Below are 25,991 nucleotides of genomic sequence, written 5' to 3'. Positions count from 1 at the left end.
TTAGCATGAGAGGCAAAACATTCAATGACAATCACAGAACTTTATTATCACAGGCAGAACACTCAATGACAACCAAGGAGCTTTGTTGTCGGCTCAGAGTGCCACCTTCCCCTCCTTGCTGGCAGGATCACCGTGCACCCTGAACCGATATACGCAGGTGTAGTCCGGGTGGCCCCAGTTGCTCAGCACTCGCAGCAGGATGTAATTCACAGACCCAGAGATCTCATTCTGAAAGGAGGAGAAGAGATGAGTTGTCTTTTCCTCTCTGGCATTCAACTACTGACCTAGCACTGCAGCAATGGACTTGTTCAACACCTGACTGCCCTGGGAGGGTTGTGGCCGAGACATTCTTCCACCGCTCTACCTCATTGGGCCAAAAGAACAGGAAAGGAACAAGCATCTCCCTGAAATTGTAGTGAACGGATTGGCAAATACTTCTAGCCTACCTCAGGGCACATGCTTCCCCTGTCAGAAGACCCAGCGGTGTCCCTATCATGTCTCAATGCCTTCTCTAGAAGGCCATGGCACAGAACGGCCTCCCTGTCTAGCTGGCCTGGACACTAGAAACAACAGCATCCTCAGAAAGCCCCGTATTTCTAGTCTTTAATGAGCAGGCCAGTAGCAGTGTTTCCTGAGTGGATGTGGCCACGTGTAGGCACTTGGAGTCCAGACAGCCAAGCTGATTTCAGCTTCAGCAGTGGTGGTTGTCAGCACTGAAGCGTAAACCCAAAAGGGAAGGAGAATGGCATTCCAGGCGTATGCCATTTAGGAGGTTAAAGCAGAAGGAGGGACAGCACGGCACACAGCATTCTCCAGGAGAATGTTGCTTCCAGCCCTTGGGCACGGGAGCTTCTCCCCAGCAAGCAGCATTTCTCCCCCTCTCCTTTCCTCCCATCCCTTCTCCGTTCTCCTCCCTCTTTGTCCCCCTACCTTTAGCTGAAAGGTCTGAGTGGGATTCAGTGGTGCCAGGAAAACAAACAGTCCCAGGAGCTGCTCCTCCTGGTCTTCCGTCACCGCCTAGGGAACGATGGGGTGGAGAAAACATGAGTGCCCTGGTCCACCATGGCAAGACTGAACCTCTGGTGGTGAAGTCCTGATTTATTTCATCTACATAGCCCAAGGAAGATAATCACAGGGAAAAGACGAGAAGCTGAAGCTAGCCAGGGTGCTGCCACACTTGCCTACTTAACGAGTGTAGGCTGTCAGAAAAGGAGCAGACATTCCCAGGGTAATGATCCCTGAGGATCACCAATGCTCACTGGCATTGGGAGCCAGGAAGGTCCAAGGGGCAGACACTGTGCCAGCTCATTTTCCCTGTGGCTCCTGGAGCACGGTCTTGGCCCAGAAGCCTCCTTTTGTGTGGTATATTGGACAAAAGAGGAGTCCAATGGAAAGGGAGCAACTCCAAGGAGCCTGGTTCTTCCGCAAGGCAAGAGGGAGCCGCAGGCCTCTGGGTTCTGACCCGTATTTACCCCCTGCTTAGAAATGCTGAGCAACCCTCTGCCCCCCACTCAGAGAAATCACTTACGTAGACAGCAAAGTCCTTTGGAGCACTGGAGACACCGTTTTTGAGGAGCGGTGGCCCTGAGACATGGTCCATGGTGACTGCTCTGGGAATGATTGGCACAGAGAGCTTGATGAGGACGTGTCCCTGACTTCCATGGAAGGGCCAGCAGTTTCCTGGATGATTTTCCTTCTGAAAGGAGAAGAAGAAACTGCGTTCACGTGGAGAAGAGTGCCCCGGCTTTCGTTTCTGCCATGAGCATCACGGAGTAAGAACTGATCTGGCCCACCAGCTCTGCTCTGAACTGCATCTAGTGCCTTGGGTCAGACCCTGCCAGTACCAAACAGAGCAGCAGTTGTGAGAATCCACAGGTCACAAGACCCCTTCAGCACTGTAGAAGCACTGTGAAGGCACGCAACTGGGTGTGTTCCCATGATCAGTGCCAGGAGAGCTTGCCAACACAGAGTGGGGCCCTCCAGCAGTGCAGGCCCTCAGCCATGCTGACAGTTTGCACAGGGACGAGGAAGACAAAGGCTGCAGGACCAAGGCTGCCTGCTAGCAGCTCAGATGGAGGACCTGAGGCAGTCTGGGAGAGGAAATACTCGGCAGGGAGACAGTGAGTGAGTCCATACAAGAATGTGACAGGGAAAGAAAGCTTTGAGGAGCAAAGAGAAGGGTAAAGGCAACTCTCAGCAGCATGGTTGCATTCTCCAACACCCCCCCACACACCCCCAAACCCGCCTTTCGTTTTCCTGTTTCTTGGTGCTCCTACCTCAAGAATAAGTTCAGGAGATCTCACATAATCCAGCGATAGCAGGGAAAACAACACGATTTTATATGCCGAACTCCGGTAGGATGGACTTGTGTATTCAGGAATGACAGCAGCCCCTGGAAATGAAAACATAAGCACGATCATTGAGCAGTGTCAGGAGGAATATTGCACTGTTCGCCTGAGAAATGCTGTTAAGTGCTCCTCCATCTCCTGCAGTGGGATTCCCCTCTTTCTTCCTGGCGTGATCCCTCTGGAAAGCAGAGCTGGGACTCATGAACCTATGGTAATGTCAGCTGGAATGTCAGCTAGGCTTTCTGCTCTTTAGGTGGAGTCCAGCCGCTTCCAGAGTCTGTCAGTGGGTACGTTTTTTAGGGCACAGTGTGGCCCTCGGCTTCTTGCCCTTTCTCTCCTACCACTGAGCCCGTTCCAAGGCCCATCTTGTCAGTGTGCGCAGGAAGCACTCTGGAACCAGTCTGTGTACAACGGCACAGCACCTGACGATTTGAGGGCATAATCAGTCATCGGGACTTGGCTTTCTTCCAGCTTCTCCAAGACTTGATTGATGATCCCTTGAACAGCCTGGGGAAGAGAACAAAGGCAAGCGCCTGTTAACAGGAAAAGGAATGGGACAATCATCTCCCTTGCAAGGCCAGCCAAGGGGAAGGTGTATGAGGTTCAACTCAGCTGTGAGGAAAGCCCAGATTGCCTGGAAACCTCCCAGGCTTGCTCTACACTGAGAAAGGTATAAGTACAGCAACTGGGACTCCCATCACGGTGCTCTCTTCCCCCATACAGAAGTGTGGAGCGAGAGGAAAGGAGGTGTGGCCATGCACAGCACTTGTTCCAGCCACACCAGCCTTTTGGCTAGCCAGGACAGGGAACTGTAGAAAGATAAAGTCTGGAGGGAGGAAAGAAACCTCTGAGTAGAGCCTTCTGCAGCATGCCCTTACCAATCCAGAAAAGCCTGGGAGCTTAGACTGCTTCAAGGCTTCATGGAGAGCACGCTCGGTGACATCCCTTGTGATGTAATGCTGGTGATAAAACTCTTGCTGGAGCATCTGGAGCTGTTCTTTGGGGATCTGGGCTCTACTCAGTGCTTCTCCTATTTCATTCGCTGCTGGCCTAGGAAAGCGAGAAACAAGAGACTGTCACTCTTGTGGCTGGCCTCTCGAACACCATGGGGGTGTGAGCAAGGTAAGAAGCCTGGCTCTGAACGACTGGCAGGGCAATCATGTCTTAAGCAGTCGGGAGAGCTTGGTCCAAAGTGCTTAGAGTTTCAGGCTGAGAAGCAGCTTCCTGGCTGCCCGGGAACATTTGGGGAAACTGAGGAACATCTCCAGTGTGCCCAAAGCCGCCACGTTCCCTACTCCATGTGCCAATGTCTTATCAAAGCCAGGCAAGAGCAGATCTGAAGGGGAGCAGGTGGTATTCCCTATAGAAAATACTAACTAGAACAACTCAGACATGAACATGGAAAGCTGCAAGACACACAGGGAGCAAGGGAGGGTGGCTGCTGCTGCCAGATGGTTCCTCTCCACAGCATCTCTCTCCCCTGCTTTGCTGTAAGCAGACCAGGCCAAGCAAAAGGGTGACGGATGGGTGGCCCCAGTCCTCTAGTGGATGTGGGGAGCTATAGGTGACCATTTGACAGACAGGAAGAAAGGGCAATGGGAGAAGGTCAGGAAGCTGTGCTAGGTGAGGTCTCTGTGAGGCAGGACAGAAACGATGTCCTGCTGAGGCCCAGGGGCAGAGCTCCTCTAAATCACCCTCAAGTCGAGAGGAAATAACCTGTACCTCCACGTCTCCTCGTCGCATCCAGAGAGGACGGAAGGCGCCTGGAACAACAATGAAGGGAACAGTCATCACAAACCGCAACAGACCAGTGATTTGCTGGAACCTAAGCAAGCCCAAATCTGCATAATAATTCTTTTTATCAGCCGTGTGCAGTGCCACTGGCTGTGGAGACACTGATATTCGGTACAGCTGACCTTCACCCGAATGACCTGCCAGGATGCCAACTGTCCCCAACCCTAGCCACAGTGTTTTACTGTGTGGTACGTTACGTCCTGGTAGAACCAGTCTCGATCTGAAGAAACCTGAATGACACCTGCTGTTCGGGGGGGGAGGAGGTGAAGGCCTGGCATCCTGCTGCAGCCTTCCAGAGGCCTTCTTCACCCAGCAGTCCCACGTGGTGAACGCCTGTTAAGACACACAGCAAAACTCTCCTTACGCTTTGAACTTGGTCTGAGGCTGGGTTATGCATCGGCTTCCCTTTCCCTGGCTCTCCCAGCTGCCACAGTTGTTTCTCCTCTTGTAGTCTTTGAGAAAGGTTGTGAAAGAGGGCTTCACAGTACACAGATATTCCTTCCCATGGAACATGCTCCTTGTCCTGCAGAAGCTTTTCAGCTCCTGGGGACAGGGAAGGTTAGCCACTGCCCCTCCATCGCCTTAAGAGAACTGGCTGAGCCCTTCCTTGCCTCCACAGCCATTCCTCTGAAGCAGGGGGAACTGGCACACCTCTCTCACTTCTTCCTACTCTTTGCTGGGCTACTCCAGTCAGAGCACATGGAGCCCTATCTCCTAAGGCACCATGCTCAGGTCCCAGTTCCACCGAGACTCACCGAACAAGAGCAGACTGATGAGCAGCACCAGGGTCACTGCCTTCAGAGCCTTCATTCTCCTACGCAGCAGCACCAGGGTCACTGCCTTCAGAGCCTTCATTTTCCTACGCAGCAGTAAAGAGGAAAAGGATAGTGAAGCTGGTGGCACCCATGCAGTTCAGCAGCAGACCTGAGAGCAGCAGTAGGGATGGCAGGTCTTGAACCTAGCTCACGGCATGCACTTCATTAAAAATAAACAGTCCTCTTATGTTTTTCCAAGAACCAGGGAAGCTCAGGCTCATAACCCATTCTGCAGAGGCTTCAAACATACCTTTTCAGAACTTTGCTCCACCGTGAGACTCTGTCTTTCTGCACTGAGGCGCAGACATCAGGCATCCTGCTTGCTCAGGAGCAAACCAACCACTGTGGAGTCTGTTCCCTCAAGACCTGCAGTCTCTTGACACAGGGACAACTCTGATCTTCCACCCTCCTGTGTCTGCCTCAAAGCCAACAGTGCTTTGTGACATCACTGGCACTAGGCAACGTCACAACAGAAAGGCAGCCCTGTGTTCTGAGGCCAAGTCCGACATGAGCGGGAGCAGGTTTTGCTCCTCTGCATGAGGGAAAACATCCTCCAACACCAGACCGTATCCTCCCATCAGAGGTGGCAGCTCTCTGCATTCCCACTTGCATTCCCACTTTGCACCAGGACAGCTAGGACCTCTGGCTCTGTACCCTGAGCATGCTTTGCGATACCCAAACTCTGGGTATTAATTGCTACAGAGCTGCACAATGACAACATTACCATCATTGTCACAGGGCCTCAGTTCACAGCAGCTACAAAGGCCCTTTGGAAAGGCTCCCAGGCATGTTGCTTTCTCTGAAGAGGACCTGCTGCTGACCTGTGCCCAGTGTTAGCAGCAGAGCCCTCCGGCCACCAATGTTTCTGTGCCACCGCAGCACCAGGGCCCTGGCTCCATCAATAAAGCTGAAATGATCACACCAGGGGTATGTGTTTTCCTGGTGTCCCTGTGAGCTGGCTGCATGTCCCCTGGTGTTGTGCCCCATGGGTGGGTGCCTCTGTCTGTTGGGGGGGGGGGGGGATTTGTCCCCAGCAACCATCTCCAGGGATGAAGATGCCACAGCCTGCTTGCTCCTGTGCTGGATGTGAGCCCCAGCTCTACATCCCAGGCCACCTCCACATCCCTTCCTGTACAACCAGCTCGTGCTCCAGAAGGGTTCACGTCAACTGCGGGTTATTTTCACACATGGGCACTCTGAGGTACCTTCCTGCCCATGATTTCAATGCAGAAACATCACTCGGAACAGGCCACTGTATTTTGGGGGCACATTTCCTATCCCAGCTTTGGCCCTTCCCTCTTCTTTTTGTCTTCAGAGAGCTCCCCTAGGCGTGGGGGTGCGAGGAGCTCATGCACGCTCCCCAGCTGCGCTCTGTGACAGCGGAAAGGGGAGGAATGCCGCTGGCTCGCTGGCTCGCTGGCTCCAGGGCCCGCAGTGCCACTCGCAGCATCCAGTCCACCCGGTCAGTGCCAAAAGCCGCCGCCTTAGGGCCGGAACCCGCCTCGTCCTCAGGCCGCGGCCCTGCCTGGGGGCCGCAGCTCCCCGCTGAAGGCCCGAACCCGGAAGCCCAGCTCGTTGCCTGGCAACGCCCTCCCAGGTGCCTGTCAGGGCGCCCGCTACAGACAGTCACCGTTGAGGAGGTGGGCAAGGCGGGTGCTGAGAGGAAACAGCGCCTCAGCCAAGGGCGGGCTATAGCGGAACCGGCGAGCCTCCCACACTTGTTGCCAGGAGGTAGCCCTGGGCCCGCTGTCGCTCCGGTCGCAGTCTATCCTGGAGCTGAGAGGAGCCTCCAGTGGGCAGGAGTTTGCAGGAGGCCCGATGGACCCCCGAGTTGTATTTTGGGATCTCTCTGGGCTGTTTTTGGTCTCCTGAAGGCCATTTCTGGGGCCCATGGAAAAGCTTTTTGGGCCCCGGGGGGATTTTGATGCATCTCATGGGATTATTTGAATGTCAGAAGGATTCTGGGGTCCCTGAGGCCCACTTTTGAGTCTCTGGAGGCCATTTGGACTTCTTCTGGGGCCAGTCTGGGGTCCCAGAGGCCATTTAAGGATCTCTAGGGGGGAGTTTTGGAAGGCCCCTCTGCCCTGTTTGGGGATCTCTGGGGAGTGTGGGATTCCTGGGGAGTTTTAGGGTTGCTGGGGGCCTGTCTGGGGGCGTTGAGCTGTTCTGGGGGATCTGCAAGGGGTATTATCATAGAGTAGTTAGGGTTGGAAAGGGCCTTAAGCTCATCCAGTTCTATTCCCCTGAAAACAGGGACATCTCTCACTAGACCGTGTCACCCACAGCTCTGTCCAACCTGGTCTTGAATACAGCCAGGGATGGGGCATTTACCACTTCTCTGGGGCAACCTGAGGGTCCCTGGTGCCATTTTTGGTCCGCAGATGTCATTGTGGAGGCCCTGGGGTGATTCTGGGATCCATGGGCTGTATTTTGGCATTCTGCAGGGGTTCTTTTGGCATCAAAAAGATTTGGGGGGATCCCTGGGTGTAAATCTGGGGGACCCTAAGGCCCATCTGGGGGGGTCCCTGGGCCATTTTGGGTCCCCAAAGGGCATTTTAGTAGAGCTTGAGCTGGCATTTGGAGGTCCCTGGACTATATTTTGGGCGCCCAGGGACTATTTTGGGGTCAGACAGATTTAGGGAGTCTTTAAGGGTAAATGTTGGGGTTCCCTCTTGCCTGTTTGGAGTCCTTGGAAGCCTTTTTTTCCTTGAACTGCACACACATTCAGTGTGTTTAACCCCCCCAAACTAATGTGTCTGTAGGAAATGGTTCTTAGTCGTTTTTTCCATCACCTCTCCCTCCAGGGAAATCTCCCATAAGCTTGTGGCTGGAGAGAAGGACCTGAGTTCTCTTATCCCTTAGCATGAGAGGCAAAACATTCAATGACAATCACAGAACTTTATTATCACAGGCAGAACACTCAATGACAACCAAGGAGCTTTGTTGTCGGCTCAGAGTGCCACCTTCCCCTCCTTGCTGGCAGGATCACCGTGCACCCTGAACCGATATACGCAGGTGTAGTCCGGGTGGCCCCAGTTGCTCAGCACTCGCAGCAGGATGTAATTCACAGACCCAGAGATCTCATTCTGAAAGGAGGAGAAGAGATGAGTTGTCTTTTCCTCTCTGGCATTCAACTACTGACCTAGCACTGCAGCAATGGACTTGTTCAACACCTGACTGCCCTGGGAGGGTTGTGGCCGAGACATTCTTCCACCGCTCTACCTCATTGGGCCAAAAGAACAGGAAAGGAACAAGCATCTCCCTGAAATTGTAGTGAACGGATTGGCAAATACTTCTAGCCTACCTCAGGGCACATGCTTCCCCTGTCAGAAGACCCAGCGGTGTCCCTATCATGTCTCAATGCCTTCTCTAGAAGGCCATGGCACAGAACGGCCTCCCTGTCTAGCTGGCCTGGACACTAGAAACAACAGCATCCTCAGAAAGCCCCGTATTTCTAGTCTTTAATGAGCAGGCCAGTAGCAGTGTTTCCTGAGTGGATGTGGCCACGTGTAGGCACTTGGAGTCCAGACAGCCAAGCTGATTTCAGCTTCAGCAGTGGTGGTTGTCAGCACTGAAGCGTAAACCCAAAAGGGAAGGAGAATGGCATTCCAGGCGTATGCCATTTAGGAGGTTAAAGCAGAAGGAGGGACAGCACGGCACACAGCATTCTCCAGGAGAATGTTGCTTCCAGCCCTTGGGCACGGGAGCTTCTCCCCAGCAAGCAGCATTTCTCCCCCTCTCCTTTCCTCCCATCCCTTCTCCGTTCTCCTCCCTCTTTGTCCCCCTACCTTTAGCTGAAAGGTCTGAGTGGGATTCAGTGGTGCCAGGAAAACAAACAGTCCCAGGAGCTGCTCCTCCTGGTCTTCCGTCACCGCCTAGGGAACGATGGGGTGGAGAAAACATGAGTGCCCTGGTCCACCATGGCAAGACTGAACCTCTGGTGGTGAAGTCCTGATTTATTTCATCTACATAGCCCAAGGAAGATAATCACAGGGAAAAGACGAGAAGCTGAAGCTAGCCAGGGTGCTGCCACACTTGCCTACTTAACGAGTGTAGGCTGTCAGAAAAGGAGCAGACATTCCCAGGGTAATGATCCCTGAGGATCACCAATGCTCACTGGCATTGGGAGCCAGGAAGGTCCAAGGGGCAGACACTGTGCCAGCTCATTTTCCCTGTGGCTCCTGGAGCACGGTCTTGGCCCAGAAGCCTCCTTTTGTGTGGTATATTGGACAAAAGAGGAGTCCAATGGAAAGGGAGCAACTCCAAGGAGCCTGGTTCTTCTGCAAGGCAAGAGGGAGCCGCAGGCCTCTGGGTTCTGACCCGTATTTACCCCCTGCTTAGAAATGCTGAGCAACCCTCTGCCCCCCACTCAGAGAAATCACTTACGTAGACAGCAAAGTCCTTTGGAGCACTGGAGACACCGTTTTTGAGGAGCGGTGGCCCTGAGACATGGTCCATGGTGACTGCTCTGGGAATGATTGGCACAGAGAGCTTGATGAGGACGTGTCCCTGACTTCCATGGAAGGGCCAGCAGTTTCCTGGATGATTTTCCTTCTGAAAGGAGAAGAAGAAACTGCGTTCACGTGGAGAAGAGTGCCCCGGCTTTCGTTTCTGCCATGAGCATCACGGAGTAAGAACTGATCTGGCCCACCAGCTCTGCTCTGAACTGCATCTAGTGCCTTGGGTCAGACCCTGCCAGTACCAAACAGAGCAGCAGTTGTGAGAATCCACAGGTCACAAGACCCCTTCAGCACTGTAGAAGCACTGTGAAGGCACGCAACTGGGTGTGTTCCCATGATCAGTGCCAGGAGAGCTTGCCAACACAGAGTGGGGCCCTCCAGCAGTGCAGGCCCTCAGCCATGCTGACAGTTTGCACAGGGACGAGGAAGACAAAGGCTGCAGGACCAAGACTGCCTGCTAGCAGCTCAGATGGAGGACCTGAGGCAGTCTGGGAGAGGAAATACTCGGCAGGGAGACAGTGAGTGAGTCCATACAAGAATGTGACAGGGAAAGAAAGCTTTGAGGAGCAAAGAGAAGGGTAAAGGCAACTCTCAGCAGCATGGTTGCATTCTCCAACACCCCCCCACACACCCCCAAACCCGCCTTTCGTTTTCCTGTTTCTTGGTGCTCCTACCTCAAGAATAAGTTCAGGAGATCTCACATAATCCAGCGATAGCAGGGAAAACAACACGATTTTATATGCCGAACTCCGGTAGGATGGACTTGTGTATTCAGGAATGACAGCAGCCCCTGGAAATGAAAACATAAGCACGATCATTGAGCAGTGTCAGGAGGAATATTGCACTGTTCGCCTGAGAAATGCTGTTAAGTGCTCCTCCATCTCCTGCAGTGGGATTCCCCTCTTTCTTCCTGGCGTGATCCCTCTGGAAAGCAGAGCTGGGACTCATGAACCTATGGTAATGTCAGCTGGAATGTCAGCTAGGCTTTCTGCTCTTTAGGTGGAGTCCAGCCGCTTCCAGAGTCTGTCAGTGGGTACGTTTTTTAGGGCACAGTGTGGCCCTCGGCTTCTTGCCCTTTCTCTCCTACCACTGAGCCCGTTCCAAGGCCCATCTTGTCAGTGTGCGCAGGAAGCACTCTGGAACCAGTCTGTGTACAACGGCACAGCACCTGACGATTTGAGGGCATAATCAGTCATCGGGACTTGGCTTTCTTCCAGCTTCTCCAAGACTTGATTGATGATCCCTTGAACAGCCTGGGGAAGAGAACAAAGGCAAGCGCCTGTTAACAGGAAAAGGAATGGGACAATCATCTCCCTTGCAAGGCCAGCCAAGGGGAAGGTGTATGAGGTTCAACTCAGCTGTGAGGAAAGCCCAGATTGCCTGGAAACCTCCCAGGCTTGCTCTACACTGAGAAAGGTATAAGTACAGCAACTGGGACTCCCATCACGGTGCTCTCTTCCCCCATACAGAAGTGTGGAGCGAGAGGAAAGGAGGTGTGGCCATGCACAGCACTTGTTCCAGCCACACCAGCCTTTTGGCTAGCCAGGACAGGGAACTGTAGAAAGATAAAGTCTGGAGGGAGGAAAGAAACCTCTGAGTAGAGCCTTCTGCAGCATGCCCTTACCAATCCAGAAAAGCCTGGGAGCTTAGACTGCTTCAAGGCTTCATGGAGAGCACGCTCGGTGACATCCCTTGTGATGTAATGCTGGTGATAAAACTCTTGCTGGAGCATCTGGAGCTGTTCTTTGGGGATCTGGGCTCTACTCAGTGCTTCTCCTATTTCATTCGCTGCTGGCCTAGGAAAGCGAGAAACAAGAGACTGTCACTCTTGTGGCTGGCCTCTCGAACACCATGGGGGTGTGAGCAAGGTAAGAAGCCTGGCTCTGAACGACTGGCAGGGCAATCATGTCTTAAGCAGTCGGGAGAGCTTGGTCCAAAGTGCTTAGAGTTTCAGGCTGAGAAGCAGCTTCCTGGCTGCCCGGGAACATTTGGGGAAACTGAGGAACATCTCCAGTGTGCCCAAAGCCGCCACGTTCCCTACTCCATGTGCCAATGTCTTATCAAAGCCAGGCAAGAGCAGATCTGAAGGGGAGCAGGTGGTATTCCCTATAGAAAATACTAACTAGAACAACTCAGACATGAACATGGAAAGCTGCAAGACACACAGGGAGCAAGGGAGGGTGGCTGCTGCTGCCAGATGGTTCCTCTCCACAGCATCTCTCTCCCCTGCTTTGCTGTAAGCAGACCAGGCCAAGCAAAAGGGTGACGGATGGGTGGCCCCAGTCCTCTAGTGGATGTGGGGAGCTATAGGTGACCATTTGACAGACAGGAAGAAAGGGCAATGGGAGAAGGTCAGGAAGCTGTGCTAGGTGAGGTCTCTGTGAGGCAGGACAGAAACGATGTCCTGCTGAGGCCCAGGGGCAGAGCTCCTCTAAATCACCCTCAAGTCGAGAGGAAATAACCTGTACCTCCACGTCTCCTCGTCGCATCCAGAGAGGACGGAAGGCGCCTGGAACAACAATGAAGGGAACAGTCATCACAAACCGCAACAGACCAGTGATTTGCTGGAACCTAAGCAAGCCCAAATCTGCATAATAATTCTTTTTATCAGCCGTGTGCAGTGCCACTGGCTGTGGAGACACTGATATTCGGTACAGCTGACCTTCACCCGAATGACCTGCCAGGATGCCAACTGTCCCCAACCCTAGCCACAGTGTTTTACTGTGTGGTACGTTACGTCCTGGTAGAACCAGTCTCGATCTGAAGAAACCTGAATGACACCTGCTGTTCGGGGGGGGAGGAGGTGAAGGCCTGGCATCCTGCTGCAGCCTTCCAGAGGCCTTCTTCACCCAGCAGTCCCACGTGGTGAACGCCTGTTAAGACACACAGCAAAACTCTCCTTACGCTTTGAACTTGGTCTGAGGCTGGGTTATGCATCGGCTTCCCTTTCCCTGGCTCTCCCAGCTGCCACAGTTGTTTCTCCTCTTGTAGTCTTTGAGAAAGGTTGTGAAAGAGGGCTTCACAGTACACAGATATTCCTTCCCATGGAACATGCTCCTTGTCCCGCAGAAGCTTTTCAGCTCCTGGGGACAGGGAAGGTTAGCCACTGCCCCTCCATCGCCTTAAGAGAACTGGCTGAGCCCTTCCTTGCCTCCACAGCCATTCCTCTGAAGCAGGGGGAACTGGCACACCTCTCTCACTTCTTCCTACTCTTTGCTGGGCTACTCCAGTCAGAGCACATGGAGCCCTATCTCCTAAGGCACCATGCTCAGGTCCCAGTTCCACCGAGACTCACCGAACAAGAGCAGACTGATGAGCAGCACCAGGGTCACTGCCTTCAGAGCCTTCATTCTCCTACGCAGCAGCACCAGGGTCACTGCCTTCAGAGCCTTCATTTTCCTACGCAGCAGTAAAGAGGAAAAGGATAGTGAAGCTGGTGGCACCCATGCAGTTCAGCAGCAGACCTGAGAGCAGCAGTAGGGATGGCAGGTCTTGAACCTAGCTCACGGCATGCACTTCATTAAAAATAAACAGTCCTCTTATGTTTTTCCAAGAACCAGGGAAGCTCAGGCTCATAACCCATTCTGCAGAGGCTTCAAACATACCTTTTCAGAACTTTGCTCCACCGTGAGACTCTGTCTTTCTGCACTGAGGCGCAGACATCAGGCATCCTGCTTGCTCAGGAGCAAACCAACCACTGTGGAGTCTGTTCCCTCAAGACCTGCAGTCTCTTGACACAGGGACAACTCTGATCTTCCACCCTCCTGTGTCTGCCTCAAAGCCAACAGTGCTTTGTGACATCACTGGCACTAGGCAACGTCACAACAGAAAGGCAGCCCTGTGTTCTGAGGCCAAGTCCGACATGAGCGGGAGCAGGTTTTGCTCCTCTGCATGAGGGAAAACATCCTCCAACACCAGACCGTATCCTCCCATCAGAGGTGGCAGCTCTCTGCATTCCCACTTGCATTCCCACTTTGCACCAGGACAGCTAGGACCTCTGGCTCTGTACCCTGAGCATGCTTTGCGATACCCAAACTCTGGGTATTAATTGCTACAGAGCTGCACAATGACAACATTACCATCATTGTCACAGGGCCTCAGTTCACAGCAGCTACAAAGGCCCTTTGGAAAGGCTCCCAGGCATGTTGCTTTCTCTGAAGAGGACCTGCTGCTGACCTGTGCCCAGTGTTAGCAGCAGAGCCCTCCGGCCACCAATGTTTCTGTGCCACCGCAGCACCAGGGCCCTGGCTCCATCAATAAAGCTGAAATGATCACACCAGGGGTATGTGTTTTCCTGGTGTCCCTGTGAGCTGGCTGCATGTCCCCTGGTGTTGTGCCCCATGGGTGGGTGCCTCTGTCTGTTGGGGGGGGGGGGGATTTGTCCCCAGCAACCATCTCCAGGGATGAAGATGCCACAGCCTGCTTGCTCCTGTGCTGGATGTGAGCCCCAGCTCTACATCCCAGGCCACCTCCACATCCCTTCCTGTACAACCAGCTCGTGCTCCAGAAGGGTTCACGTCAACTGCGGGTTATTTTCACACATGGGCACTCTGAGGTACCTTCCTGCCCATGATTTCAATGCAGAAACATCACTCGGAACAGGCCACTGTATTTTGGGGGCACATTTCCTATCCCAGCTTTGGCCCTTCCCTCTTCTTTTTGTCTTCAGAGAGCTCCCCTAGGCGTGGGGGTGCGAGGAGCTCATGCACGCTCCCCAGCTGCGCTCTGTGACAGCGGAAAGGGGAGGAATGCCGCTGGCTCGCTGGCTCGCTGGCTCCAGGGCCCGCAGTGCCACTCGCAGCATCCAGTCCACCCGGTCAGTGCCAAAAGCCGCCGCCTTAGGGCCGGAACCCGCCTCGTCCTCAGGCCGCGGCCCTGCCTGGGGGCCGCAGCTCCCCGCTGAAGGCCCGAACCCGGAAGCCCAGCTCGTTGCCTGGCAACGCCCTCCCAGGTGCCTGTCAGGGCGCCCGCTACAGACAGTCACCGTTGAGGAGGTGGGCAAGGCGGGTGCTGAGAGGAAACAGCGCCTCAGCCAAGGGCGGGCTATAGCGGAACCGGCGAGCCTCCCACACTTGTTGCCAGGAGGTAGCCCTGGGCCCGCTGTCGCTCCGGTCGCAGTCTATCCTGGAGCTGAGAGGAGCCTCCAGTGGGCAGGAGTTTGCAGGAGGCCCGATGGACCCCCGAGTTGTATTTTGGGATCTCTCTGGGCTGTTTTTGGTCTCCTGAAGGCCATTTCTGGGGCCCATGGAAAAGCTTTTTGGGCCCCGGGGGGATTTTGATGCATCTCATGGGATTATTTGAATGTCAGAAGGATTCTGGGGTCCCTGAGGCCCACTTTTGAGTCTCTGGAGGCCATTTGGACTTCTTCTGGGGCCAGTCTGGGGTCCCGGAGGCCATTTAAGGATCTCTAGGGGGGAGTTTTGGAAGGCCCCTCTGCCCTGTTTGGGGATCTCTGGGGAGTGTGGGATTCCTGGGGAGTTTTAGGGTTGCTGGGGGCCTGTCTGGGGGCGTTGAGCTGTTCTGGGGGATCTGCAAGGGGTATTATCATAGAGTAGTTAGGGTTGGAAAGGGCCTTAAGCTCATCCAGTTCTATTCCCCTGAAAACAGGGACATCTCTCACTAGACCGTGTCACCCACAGCTCTGTCCAACCTGGTCTTGAATACGGCCAGGGATGGGGCATTTACCACTTCTCTGGGGCAACCTGAGGGTCCCTGGTGCCATTTTTGGTCCGCAGATGTCATTGTGGAGGCCCTGGGGTGATTCTGGGATCCATGGGCTGTATTTTGGCATTCTGCAGGGGTTCTTTTGGCATCAAAAAGATTTGGGGGATCCCTGGGTGTAAATCTGGGGGACCCTAAGGCCCATCTGGGGGGGTCCCTGGGCCATTTTGGGTCCCCAAAGGGCATTTTAGTAGAGCTTGAGCTGGCATTTGGAGGTCCCTGGACTATATTTTGGGCGCCCAGGGACTATTTTGGGGTCAGACAGATTTAGGGAGTCTTTAAGGGTAAATGTTGGGGTTCCCTCTTGCCTGTTTGGAGTCCTTGGAAGCCTTTTTTTCCTTGAACTGCACACACATTCAGTGTGTTTAACCCCCCCAAACTAATGTGTCTGTAGGAAATGGTTCTTAGTCGTTTTTTCCATCACCTCTCCCTCCAGGGAAATCTCCCATAAGCTTGTGGCTGGAGAGAAGGACCTGAGTTCTCTTATCCCTTAGCATGAGAGGCAAAACATTCAATGACAATCACAGAACTTTATTATCACAGGCAGAACACTCAATGACAACCAAGGAGCTTTGTTGTCGGCTCAAAGTGCCACCTTCCCCTCCTTGCTGGCAGGATCACTGTGCACCCAGAACCGATATACGCAGGTGTAGTCCGGGTGGCCCCAGTTGCTCAGCACTCGCAGCAGGATGTAATTCTTAATGGCTAATGGACCTCTGTGATGGGATCTAGTAAAGCATGAATGCCTTTTATCCTTGGTGAGATGCAGCATTCGTTTAGCTCCTGACCATTCATATGAAGGCTGCGTCTGTCTGTGCTCCTCACTTGTTTTCCCAGAAAGGTTAAAACCAGGAATGTGAAATAAGAGTTCCCTCCTCTGAACTAGATAGGAAAGTTTTATTGAGGGAGAAAGTCAATAAAGCAAACTTAAACAGGGCTGGGCCCATGACAATTGCCAGAGGCGCAAGTGATTAGCATTTGTTACAGGTTTATATACTTCCACTATTGCATTAGTCACATACATATTCATAATTCCTGCGTTTATGCAGGAAACATTATAACTATGTCCAGGAACCTTTTATCATAAGTCTCCTCTTGGAGTCTGCGCACTGCTCTCCAGTGATTGTGGGCAGGGGTCTTGAGGATGAAGTAAGCAGTCTTCCTCATGTGAGCATGGATCTTCAAGATGAAGTAAGCAGTCTTCCTCACAGTGTACTTTTCACCTTTGGCACAGTTGGATGCTTCAGTAATCACACAACTAGCTAAAACCAGCCATATCTGTAATTATTCTGATAACTAGCAAAGATTTAAAACAGTGTGACCTTCCTGCAAAATTTATAGCAGGATGGGCAGACAAGGAGTATCCCAAGCTAGCAGATGTTTGGGAGGCTCTGTCTCTACAATTACTGATAAGTAGAAGGATGGTGTGAAATAACTCATTCATGTTTGGTGGAGTCACTAAATCTTATTATCTCACCACAGACTTACAATACAAACATTGTTCTTTAAAGCTAAAGATGCTTCAGAAGACTAGTGTGAAACAACTCACGTTTAGTGGGGCCACTAAATTCCACAGACTAACAACATAAACATTGTTCTCTTTCTACAGCCTAAGTTAAGCTAAAAAGTACTTTATATTTTCCAGGCACTAGCTTTTCTTATATCAAGCACACAACCCCCTCCACCCCCCTTTCTCTTTACCTTTACAGATTCTTCTGCTATATGACTCTAATTTGCTCATCTTGTGTCTTTATCGAGCTTTGTTTTTGTTACTATAAACTTGTAAAGTTATAGCCACATAACCACACCTGTGATTTGCAAAAGCCAATACATTTAGGTGTTTATCACAGCAAGAATCTAAGTCTTAGGAGATGGGATAACCATTTTAGCTCACATTCCCTAAAGCAGAGTGAGTGCATCGCAGCCACTGCACATCACTGACACAGCTGCCACCGCATCATCCTCATCAGAGGATAACACTCAGCATCATCAGAGCAGAGGAAGTAATTCATATTGTATTGTCTGTCTCTTGTCCCCAGCTCCCCAGGGACTCGCTCACCACTGTGGTATAAGCATCTACTGCCCGTTCTTCAAAGGCTGCCAGAAGTGATGAAGATTGTTGGAAGAAGTAAACGACCCTCAGAGACCACCACCACAATTCTGTACGCAGACGGGGACCTTTCTGGAAAATGATGTAATCCATACGTAGTCTCATGATTATGTATGTATGCCCAGTGGCTATATAAGGCAGGCTTGCTTAACAATACGGGGACACACGCTAGGTGGAGCTATCGCTCTTGTCTCCCGGCGCCGCAATAAAGAATACCTGCTTGTCGGCTTGAAAACTTTGCTGGCGAGTTTGTTCCTGGAGTTTCCTCCGAGTCAATTTGGCGACCCAGATGGGACCTACTCTGCTCGGCTGCAGGATCCGCTCAGGACAGGGCTCCCTAGGGCCCTCGGGAATTTTTCACGGATGGACCTCTCGACTCATTCGGATCACTGCGGAGGCAGTCAACTACCATCTTCTTAAACGGTATTCTTTTCTTTTTGTATAGTCTGTAAGGTGCAGAGGACATCTTACATAAAGACTAAATTGAGTTGGTTTGGTAAGCGTATGAAACGTTAGGAAGCCTTCCTTAAATAGAGATAGGAAATCTCGTCTGTAAAGGTGTATACCCTGCTGCTAATGTCCGTTTGCTATACACCCACAGGAAGCAGGGGGCATCTTGTGGTTTGGGTCCTACAAGACGCAGGGGGTGTCTTGTGGAAATGGTTTTGGGTCCAGTGTGCTGTGAACAGCACATAAGGGATTTGATGCAGTGATGCTGTCAGCGTGGGTTAGTTGAATCACCCTCTGATACAGTGTGCTGTTCAGTACAGTTCCCACAGTGGGATGCAGACAGGCTGGTCGGACACAAACAAGGGTCTTGTCCTTCTTGGGACACTGACAGGCTGGTCAAATATAAAGGGTTCAAGGAAACCCCCCTTATAATGTTACAATATGGTCTGAGTCATACAGGTTAGGAAGTATTGCTTTTTCTTCTATTGGTATTCAACTTACTTTGTGGCTTGTTACAGTAATGATTTTGGTCTTGTGATTTTGGTATTGGTGGCAGGATGTGATAACCGTGTTATTAACTGTTGTTTGTTTGATTGAATTTTAGTCTCTGTCTCAAGTGTTGTAACTATGTGGAGTGTGTCTGTGGGATCCTCTGTGTGTGTGTGTATGTGCATGTGCATGTGTAAATGTGAGACAGATAATGGAAAATCAGCAGAGTGGAGAGATCTTGAAAAAGAGTCCTTTAGAATGCATTTTGGCACATTGGAAAGAACCGGGAGGATCTTCTAGGGGCTTGGTAAAGGAGAAAACGTTGGTAAAATATTGTAACCGATGGTGGCCTTTGTATACTTTGGAAGATCAGGAAAAATGGCCTAAAAATGGAACTCTGAACTGTAATACCTTGTTACAATTAACATTGTTTTGAGGTGGCAAGGAAAATGGGATGAAGTAATGTATGCAGATATGTTTTTCACTTTAAGAAAGCACCCAGAGTGACAGACTGAATGCAAAATTAATATAGCTCCACCACATCACTTAATTTTGGCTTTGGAAAAGGACAGGGGAAAACTGAAAGTTAAGATGGAGGGATGCTGTTCTGCCTGTGATATTGGGGAAAGATGTTTAAAGTTAAAAAACAGTCATCAGGAAGATAGGATATAAATTTATGTATCAGAGGTACCCCCGAGAGGAGCACCCTCTGCATCTGTCCTATCTGATACTGATAAGGAGGAAGAGCTTGCTGTCACTGGCAACAAGCAGCAGATTCAGGTTCAGAGTTAAGAAAGGGTTAAAACAGACGTGCTGCAGAGCAGGGTGGGCAACTGTGAGAGGAAAAAAAAAAGAAAAAAAGAGAAAATCAAGGGGGAAAGGAGGGGAGCTGGCGCAGCTCCTGTGTTTGAGCGTGGGATGAGGCTGGGGAGGCAGAGGTGGAGGAGGGATGTCGTGGAGGTGGGTGCGTGGGCTCTTCTGTGGAACCTGATCGGTGTGCATGCTATGGGGAGTTTGGATGTTGGAAGCCAGACTGCTCTGGGCGGGGAGTGCCATGGGGTGGCTCCGGTAACTGAACTGGAACTAGACTAACAGGGACCTGGGGAATCTACCCTAGCAGATCCAGTGGTTAAATTAAAACTAGGGACTAGAGGAAATAAAGTGGAATTTTAGTAGGTACAGCAGCAACTTATTTGGCGTTAAATCAGAGAGAAAAGAGTTTGTTACAGATGTGGGAGCTACTGGCCACAAAGAAGCGGGGGGGAGGGGGGGGTCAGGGGGAAGAGGCATACTTTCTGAAACCCTTGAAGTACAAGTTGGGAAAACAAATAGGAATGCATAAATTTTGATACATGTCAAATTCTCTAAAATCTATATTAAGGCAAGAAGCAACATTTAAAGAAGGCAAAATGGAATTAAGAGTTAAAATCAGTCAACTAATTGCAGTTTTGAGTTTATTTTTAATTCAACAGACAAGCGAAGAGGAGGACCTCCCTGAAATAGAAGAAAACCTTAATCGGGTATATCTGGGAGTATGGGCATCTGAAGTTCCAGGTAAGGCAAAAAATGCTTTGCCTGTTACAGTGGAAATAAAAAGGGGAGGGGGGGGGGGCTGCCCAATTAGAATAAAACAATATCCCTTCAAATTAGAAGATCAAAGGGAATCAAAAAATCATTGATAAATTTTAAAATATTGGTTAGTAATTGCATGTGAATTGGAATATAATACTCCTATCTAGACAGTAAAGAAATATGATGGGAAAAGTTGCAGATTGGTTCAAGATCTTAGAGCAGTCGACAAAATTGCAGAGGGTATTTGTCCAGGAGTAACTAATACATATGACTTATTGACTAAATTGAATAAATTGAATAATAATCAGAAATGGCTTGCCGTCCTGGATTTAAAGGACGCTTTCTTTTGCTTACCATTGGCCAAAGAAAGCCAAAATTATTTGCTTCTGAATGGGAAAATCCTGACACAGGAAGGGAAACTCAGTTAACGTGGACGGTATTACCTAAAGGGTTTAAAAACAGTCCAGCAATTTTTGGAAATCAGTTAGCACTGGAACAAGAATCATGGAAGCCACCTACTCAGATGAGGACTCTGTTGCAGTATGTGCATGACTTATTAATTGCTACAGAAACAAGGGAAGAATGTATCCAGTCAATGGTGAAATTATTAAATTTTCTGGGATGGAATGCTTATTGGGTATCCAAACAAAAGGCCCAACTAATCCAAACCCAAGTTTCCTACCTAGGATATGAAATAACAGGAGGACAGAGAGAACTTGGAGCTGCTAGAAAAGAAGCCATTTGTCAGACTCCACAACTGTTAACTATCAAGGAGCTCTGGACATTCCTGGGAATGACTGGATGGTGCAGACTTTGAATTCATGATTATGGTGTTATGGTAAGATCACTATATGAACTGTTGAAAGGAAACTCTCCTTCTTTAGAATGGACTGATACAGCAGAGGGGGCTTTGAGACATTTAATAAAACAGAGCTGATGAGAGCTGCAGCTCTGTGACTTCTGGATGTGATTAGCTCCTTTTGGCTATATTCCTATGAAGGACAGGGAATAGCTTTGGGGTTCCTTGCTCAGAACCTAGGACCCTGCAGAAGGGCAGTGGCATATTTTTCGAAACAGCTGGATGAAGCGAGCAAAGGATGGCCCAGATGCCTAAGAGCTGTGGCAGCAGTTGTCATGAATATTGAAGAGGCTCGCAAATTCACCTTGGGACAAAAAATTACTGTGCTAATGTCCCATGTTGTATCAGCCGTCTTGGAGCAGAAAGGAGCTTACTGGTTATCTCCTTCACGTTTTTTAAAATACCAGGCCACCCTTGTGGAATAAGATGATATAGAAATTGTGATCACTAATGTTGTGAATCCAGCATCCTTTTTGCAGGAACAATCAACAGAACCACTAACACACGACTGCTTGGACACTATAGAGACTGTATATTCGAGTCGATCAGACTTGAAAGAAAAACCTCTGGAAGATGCTGATTCTTGGTAGTAGCTTCATGAAAAATGGTGAACAGAAGGCAGGATATGGCATTACCACCACTTAACACGTAATAGAAGCTAAACCTTTACCCATGAACACCTCTGCCCAGAAGGCAGAAATAATAGCATTAATGAGAGCCCTGGAATTAGCTAAAGATAAAAGGATAAATATTTGGACTGATTCTAAATAGTCACTGGTGTGGTACACACACATGGTGCTATCTGGAAAGAACAAGGGCTTTTGAACACAAGGGAAACAGATTAAACACGCTACAGAAATTCTACGGCTACTGGAAGCTGTTCAGCTACTTGAAGAAGTAGCTATTATGTACTGTAGGGCATCAGCAAGGTGACTCTGATCAGGAAACTGGAAATAATTTGGCTGAGTTTGAAGCCGAACAAGCAGCTGAACAATCTAAAATCATGTCCTTAATCTCTGATGGCAAACTAACAATTGAGAAATCTAAACCTAGGTATTCAAAAGAGGATAGAAAATTAATTGAAGATCTGAAAGGACAGGAAAACAAAGAGGGTGGGGTTCAGATACCTGATGGGCGAATTATAATCCTCTATAACCAACTGTGGTAGTTAGTTCAGGAGGAACATAATAGAACTCACTGGGGCAGTAACTCTTTGTATAAATACTTAAACAAATTGTAGGAAGAAATCTATATACTATTGTTCAGTTAGTTACAAAACAATGTCAGCTACATCTTAATCCTAAAACTGAAAATAGAAATCAAACTGGGACAACTGGGAGAGGAAGTTATCCAGGACAGCAGAGGCAAATAAGATTTTTCTGAATTACTGAGAAAAGGAAGTTACTGATATTTGTTGGTGTTAACAGATACTTTTTCAGGCTGTCCAGAAGCATTCCCTTGTAGGATAAATAATGCAAAGCAAGTGATTTAAACATTATTTAATGAGATAATACCTTGTTTTTGGGTACCAGCAGCAGTTTCTTCTGACTGAGGCTCACACTTTAGTGCAAAATTGTTACCAGAAATTAGCAAAAAATTAGAAATTGATTGGCAGCTACATGTTCCATACAGGCCTCAGGCCAGTGGGCAAGTAGAAAAGATGAACCATCTGGTCAAACAGCAGACTAGTAAAACATGTCAGGAAACGAATTTATATTGGTACCAAGCTTTACCACTGGCTCTATTAAGAATTTAAACTAAACCTTGGTTGAAAGAAGAGGTTAACCCATTTGAAATTTTATATGGAAGACTGTATCAGGCCCAGTTTAAAGGAGAAAGTCTTCAGAAAGTGGGAGAAGGCTATCTCCAACAGTTTCTGATCAATCTGGGAAAACAATCAGGGGAGGTAAATAAGAGAATATTAGGGACAAGAGCAAGAGGTTTGGATTATCTGATTTACCCTTTCAGATCTGGAGACTGGGTTTATGTTAAGAATTTTTCAGGAGATCCTCTACAGGAGAAGTGGAGCGCACCGTATCAGATATTATTGACCACCTTTACAGCACTGAAGATAAAGGAACAACCTGCTTGGATACATTGTTCAAGAATAAAGAAAGCACCAGAGCCAGAGAAGACATGGCGGATCAAACCTTCAGTACTCTTACGTATGAAATTGCGTCGGTCATAATTTGGATTTATATGATAACTGGCACACAAGCTTGGGACCAAAACTTACACCTGAAATTAGTGCAGAATGTTACTAAGGTTTTTAATCATAGTAACTGCTGGGTTTGCGCATAGTTGCCTAAATCAGGAGAAAATCCAGACCTTCCGTTAATTGGAGTTCCAATTCCTAACACTATCTCACGAACAAATTTAAGGGTGAACAGCAGCAATCTGCGTCTAAGAGAAAGGTTAAAATTTGGGCTAGTTAATCATAATCCAGGTAATAAATATTATACCTGCACACAAAGGTGTATTACACCAGGAACCAGAGTAGGAGATTATGCTTCACAAGGAGGGGTTTGTTCTATAATCAATGAAAGTTGCTGTTCCTATATAGATCAAAGTGGCAGAGTTGAAATAGATCTAGAGGGAATTTGGAAACAAACTAAAGTATTTCATGAAATGGCCATGGATGACACCTCCTAGGGTTTTGAAGAAATATGGAAAAAGTTAACTTCATGGTTACCTGATCTCTCCTGGTTGAGGCAACTGGTTGCAGGAATATAGATGTTAATTGTTTTAATATTGATTACTTGTGGTATGATACAGTGCTCCTTCTGGTATCGTAAACAATATATGATAAATTATGAAAACTGTAAAAGGAATGAAATTAAGCACCAATTAGAAATGGGAAATTATTTCAAAGAGACTTTAGACAGTAATGGTAATATATAAAACGTTGCAAAAGAATTTGCAAAAGGACAGGAAAGGGAGGGGGATTTGAGACAAGGGGGAACACAAAATTACAAAATGGAATATATAAAAGTTTAGAATCAGTTTTAAGTCATGTTAAGTTTGATGGCTTTGTAACAGTAGCAATGGAAAATTACTGAGGTGCATGATGCACAGGAAAAAAGACAAAGTAGAGTACAGCTAGAGAACATACTGAGAATTCTCGTACAAGATAAACCACTGTAGTATTAGGCCCTAGGGCCTCAGTACAAAATGAGTGTAAGAAAAACAGGCTAGAAGAACAGGATGCAAGGATAAGGAGTATTTGGGAATGGCAGGTGTCCAGGTTGGGCTGCAGCTAAGCTAACTGATAAGTAGGACAGGAGGATTGTTACATCTGTGGTGTTAACAAACGAATTAAGCTGGTATAAGCCTCTACTGCGCGTGCTTCAAAGGCTGCCAGCAGTGATGAAGATTGTTGGAAGAAGTAAACGACCCTCAGAGACCACCACCACATTTTTGTACACAGGTGGGGATCTTTCTGGAAAATGATGTAATCCATATGTAGCCTCATGAAGATGTATGTATGCCCATTGGCTATATAAGGACAGCTTGCTTAGCAATACGGGGCCCCACGTTAGGAGGAAATATCCCCCTTGTCTCCCGGTGCCGCAATAAAGAATACCTGCTTGTCACCTTGAAACTCTGTTGGTGAGTTTGTTCTTGGAGTTTTCTCCGAATCAGTTTAAACCCATTACACCTTGTCCTGTTGCTACACATTTATGGTCACATTTATAAGTGACAATACCACAACTTCTGAATGTTATGGTAGTGTTTTAAGCTACAATAAAGTATAACATAGATCTGCAGTCATAGGTTTGGTCACATTTGGGTTTTTTTTTTCATGCTTCTGTAATGCGAAGCATTGATATTGACACAAAGCAGGAATGAAGATTACCTTATAGATAAGAATATAGCTGCACCTAGCTAGCAAGGAGTACATTTACGTACATTCTTACTGTTTGCTTTTCAAAGAAAGAAGGTATTCCATATGGCATATTAATTTATGATCTGCCATGAATAAGGGTGAATGCTTTAGACTAGAAGTCTGGATGTATCCGTTCTAGTAAAGATGAACATCTCCACAAAGTCTGAACTTTCTATTGGTTCCATCTTGATTAAGAGGAAAGATGTTCTGAGTTAATTCTATGATTCTGAATTAATGCTATGATTCTATGGAATGTTTTCATGCTCTGCCCTCCGAGCAGTGGGTGTGCTCTGTCCTTCACTCAGCTGCTCTTCTTTTTGACTGTGCATTAGTGGCTGTATTTAAAACAGTATTAGTACATTTCAGATGGGGTTTTAAAATGTCATTCTTTTCTTTTGCCTTTAGGTAAGAAATTATTTTTTGTAGGGCTCTGATTACAAGGGTGTTTGGGGCTAAAAGAGGAAAAGATGAAAACTAAAACAAAAAAAAGCTCATGTTTGACTTGGTACCAATTGTAAGTTTGCAAAACATGGCTTTAGCCAGCAACAGTTTGAAAACATTGCTTGCTTTATGGATCTGTTTGAATCACAGTGTTACATAAACATCTAGCTTTGCTTAAACTGCTGCCAGGAAATAAGTGGTAGGGCCAGAAATATCTGCTGTGGAGCACTGAGAGTTGATTTGTACTCTGGTGCAGTTTCATTGAAGGTAGAATGTTGCTGAGAGGTTTTGGTACCAGCAGCTCTTCAGAATGCCCACTCATCTCTCTTGCGGTTGCAAACTAGCCCTATTGCTCTTAACAGCAAACAAGCTGGGATGAAGGAAAAGAGGAGCAATGGTCACATGGGTGTTCACTTACCTCTAGAGTAAGTCTGAAGGTAATTTCACCCCTTCTAATTTGAGACTTTTCCCTTTAGTCTTCTTACTCTAGAACACCCTGTCCCTCTTTTATGCCTCTTTCCTCTAAGCTCCAAAATGTGCAACTTGTGAAGCCTCCTCTCTGCTGAGGGGTTCTGCCCTTGAACTCTGTAGTCCTGCTCCAGATCCTCTACAATTTCACTTTCTTATGTAAAAACAATTCTCCTCTCACTCTCAAAACTCCCCAAGCCTGAACATTCCCATCTCTTTGTGCCCCTCCAGCTAGCTCACAAGCACCCTCGTGTTGTTTTTGGCCTTCAGCCCCTTCCCTTTAGCTCCTGCAGCAAATGAAGTATGCTCATGCTCTATGCACTATAGCTGAGGTTGCTGCTCTAGCAGGGATGTGAAAATAACCCCAAACACAGAATTAAAAAATACTCATTAAAAAATACTCCTGGGTGAGTATTTTGAATTTCCAAAATTCCACACTTTTTAACTCATTATGTATGTAGTACAATTTTCATGAGGATTCTGAGAAACTAGGTGTCCTGGAATTAACCTAGTCTTTCATCTTTTAAATGATGTGCCATTTAGCCATTTTACTTCTTTTTTTTTGCCTCTTCTATTAG

General features: G+C 48.7%; 2 protein-coding genes and 1 long non-coding RNA gene across 3 annotated transcripts; 1 reads left to right on the top strand and 2 right to left on the bottom strand.

The window, feature by feature from the left end:
• Positions 1-20: 20 nt before the first annotated feature.
• Positions 21-5,272, bottom strand: LOC117435933 (SUN domain-containing protein 3-like). Its single transcript, XM_034060771.1, has 10 exons — positions 5,208-5,272; positions 4,898-5,001; positions 4,384-4,475; positions 4,071-4,111; positions 3,227-3,398; positions 2,771-2,855; positions 2,277-2,392; positions 1,529-1,696; positions 931-1,017; positions 21-228 (listed from the first exon to the last, which is right to left on the bottom strand). Exons 1-10 carry the CDS (start codon positions 5,270-5,272, stop codon positions 94-96), a joined length of 1,065 nt encoding a protein of 354 aa, XP_033916662.1. The 3' UTR covers positions 21-93.
• A 2,563-nt stretch (positions 5,273-7,835) lies between these two features.
• Positions 7,836-13,087, bottom strand: LOC117435932 (SUN domain-containing protein 3-like). The gene is made up of 10 exons (XM_034060770.1): positions 13,023-13,087; positions 12,713-12,816; positions 12,199-12,290; positions 11,886-11,926; positions 11,042-11,213; positions 10,586-10,670; positions 10,092-10,207; positions 9,344-9,511; positions 8,746-8,832; positions 7,836-8,043 (listed from the first exon to the last, which is right to left on the bottom strand). Exons 1-10 carry the CDS (start codon positions 13,085-13,087, stop codon positions 7,909-7,911), a joined length of 1,065 nt encoding a protein of 354 aa, XP_033916661.1. The 3' UTR covers positions 7,836-7,908.
• A 4,361-nt stretch (positions 13,088-17,448) lies between these two features.
• LOC117435970 (uncharacterized) lies at positions 17,449-24,219 on the top strand. The gene is made up of 3 exons (XR_004549512.1): positions 17,449-17,671; positions 19,660-19,741; positions 22,622-24,219. It is a non-coding gene; the product is annotated as an uncharacterized lncRNA (long non-coding RNA).
• Positions 24,220-25,991: the final 1,772 nt, after the last annotated feature.

Source organism: Melopsittacus undulatus, chromosome 3 (assembly GCF_012275295.1).
Source record: "Melopsittacus undulatus isolate bMelUnd1 chromosome 3, bMelUnd1.mat.Z, whole genome shotgun sequence".
Taxonomy (NCBI): Eukaryota; Metazoa; Chordata; class Aves; order Psittaciformes; family Psittaculidae; genus Melopsittacus; species Melopsittacus undulatus.
Note: the sequence above shows the minus strand (reverse complement) of the source record. Positions and strands in the feature narration are given on the sequence as shown.

Bases quoted from the DNA above. Each gene is read 5' to 3' on its own strand.
- LOC117435933 (XM_034060771.1), bottom strand. From the start codon at position 5,272: ATGCCTGATGTCTGCGCCTCAGTGCAGAAAGACAGAGTCTCACGGTGG. The intron at 4,476-4,897 runs GTGAGTCTCGGT...GTGTCTTAACAG, and splicing joins CATCAGTCTGCTCTTGTTCG to GCGTTCACCACGTGGGACTG. The intron at 2,856-3,226 runs GTAAGGGCATGC...TCTCTTCCCCAG, and splicing joins TCCCAGGCTTTTCTGGATTG to GCTGTTCAAGGGATCATCAA.
- LOC117435932 (XM_034060770.1), bottom strand. From the start codon at position 13,087: ATGCCTGATGTCTGCGCCTCAGTGCAGAAAGACAGAGTCTCACGGTGG. The intron at 12,291-12,712 runs GTGAGTCTCGGT...GTGTCTTAACAG, and splicing joins CATCAGTCTGCTCTTGTTCG to GCGTTCACCACGTGGGACTG. The intron at 11,927-12,198 runs GTGTCATTCAGG...TTGTTGTTCCAG, and splicing joins CCTCCCCCCCCGAACAGCAG to GCGCCTTCCGTCCTCTCTGG.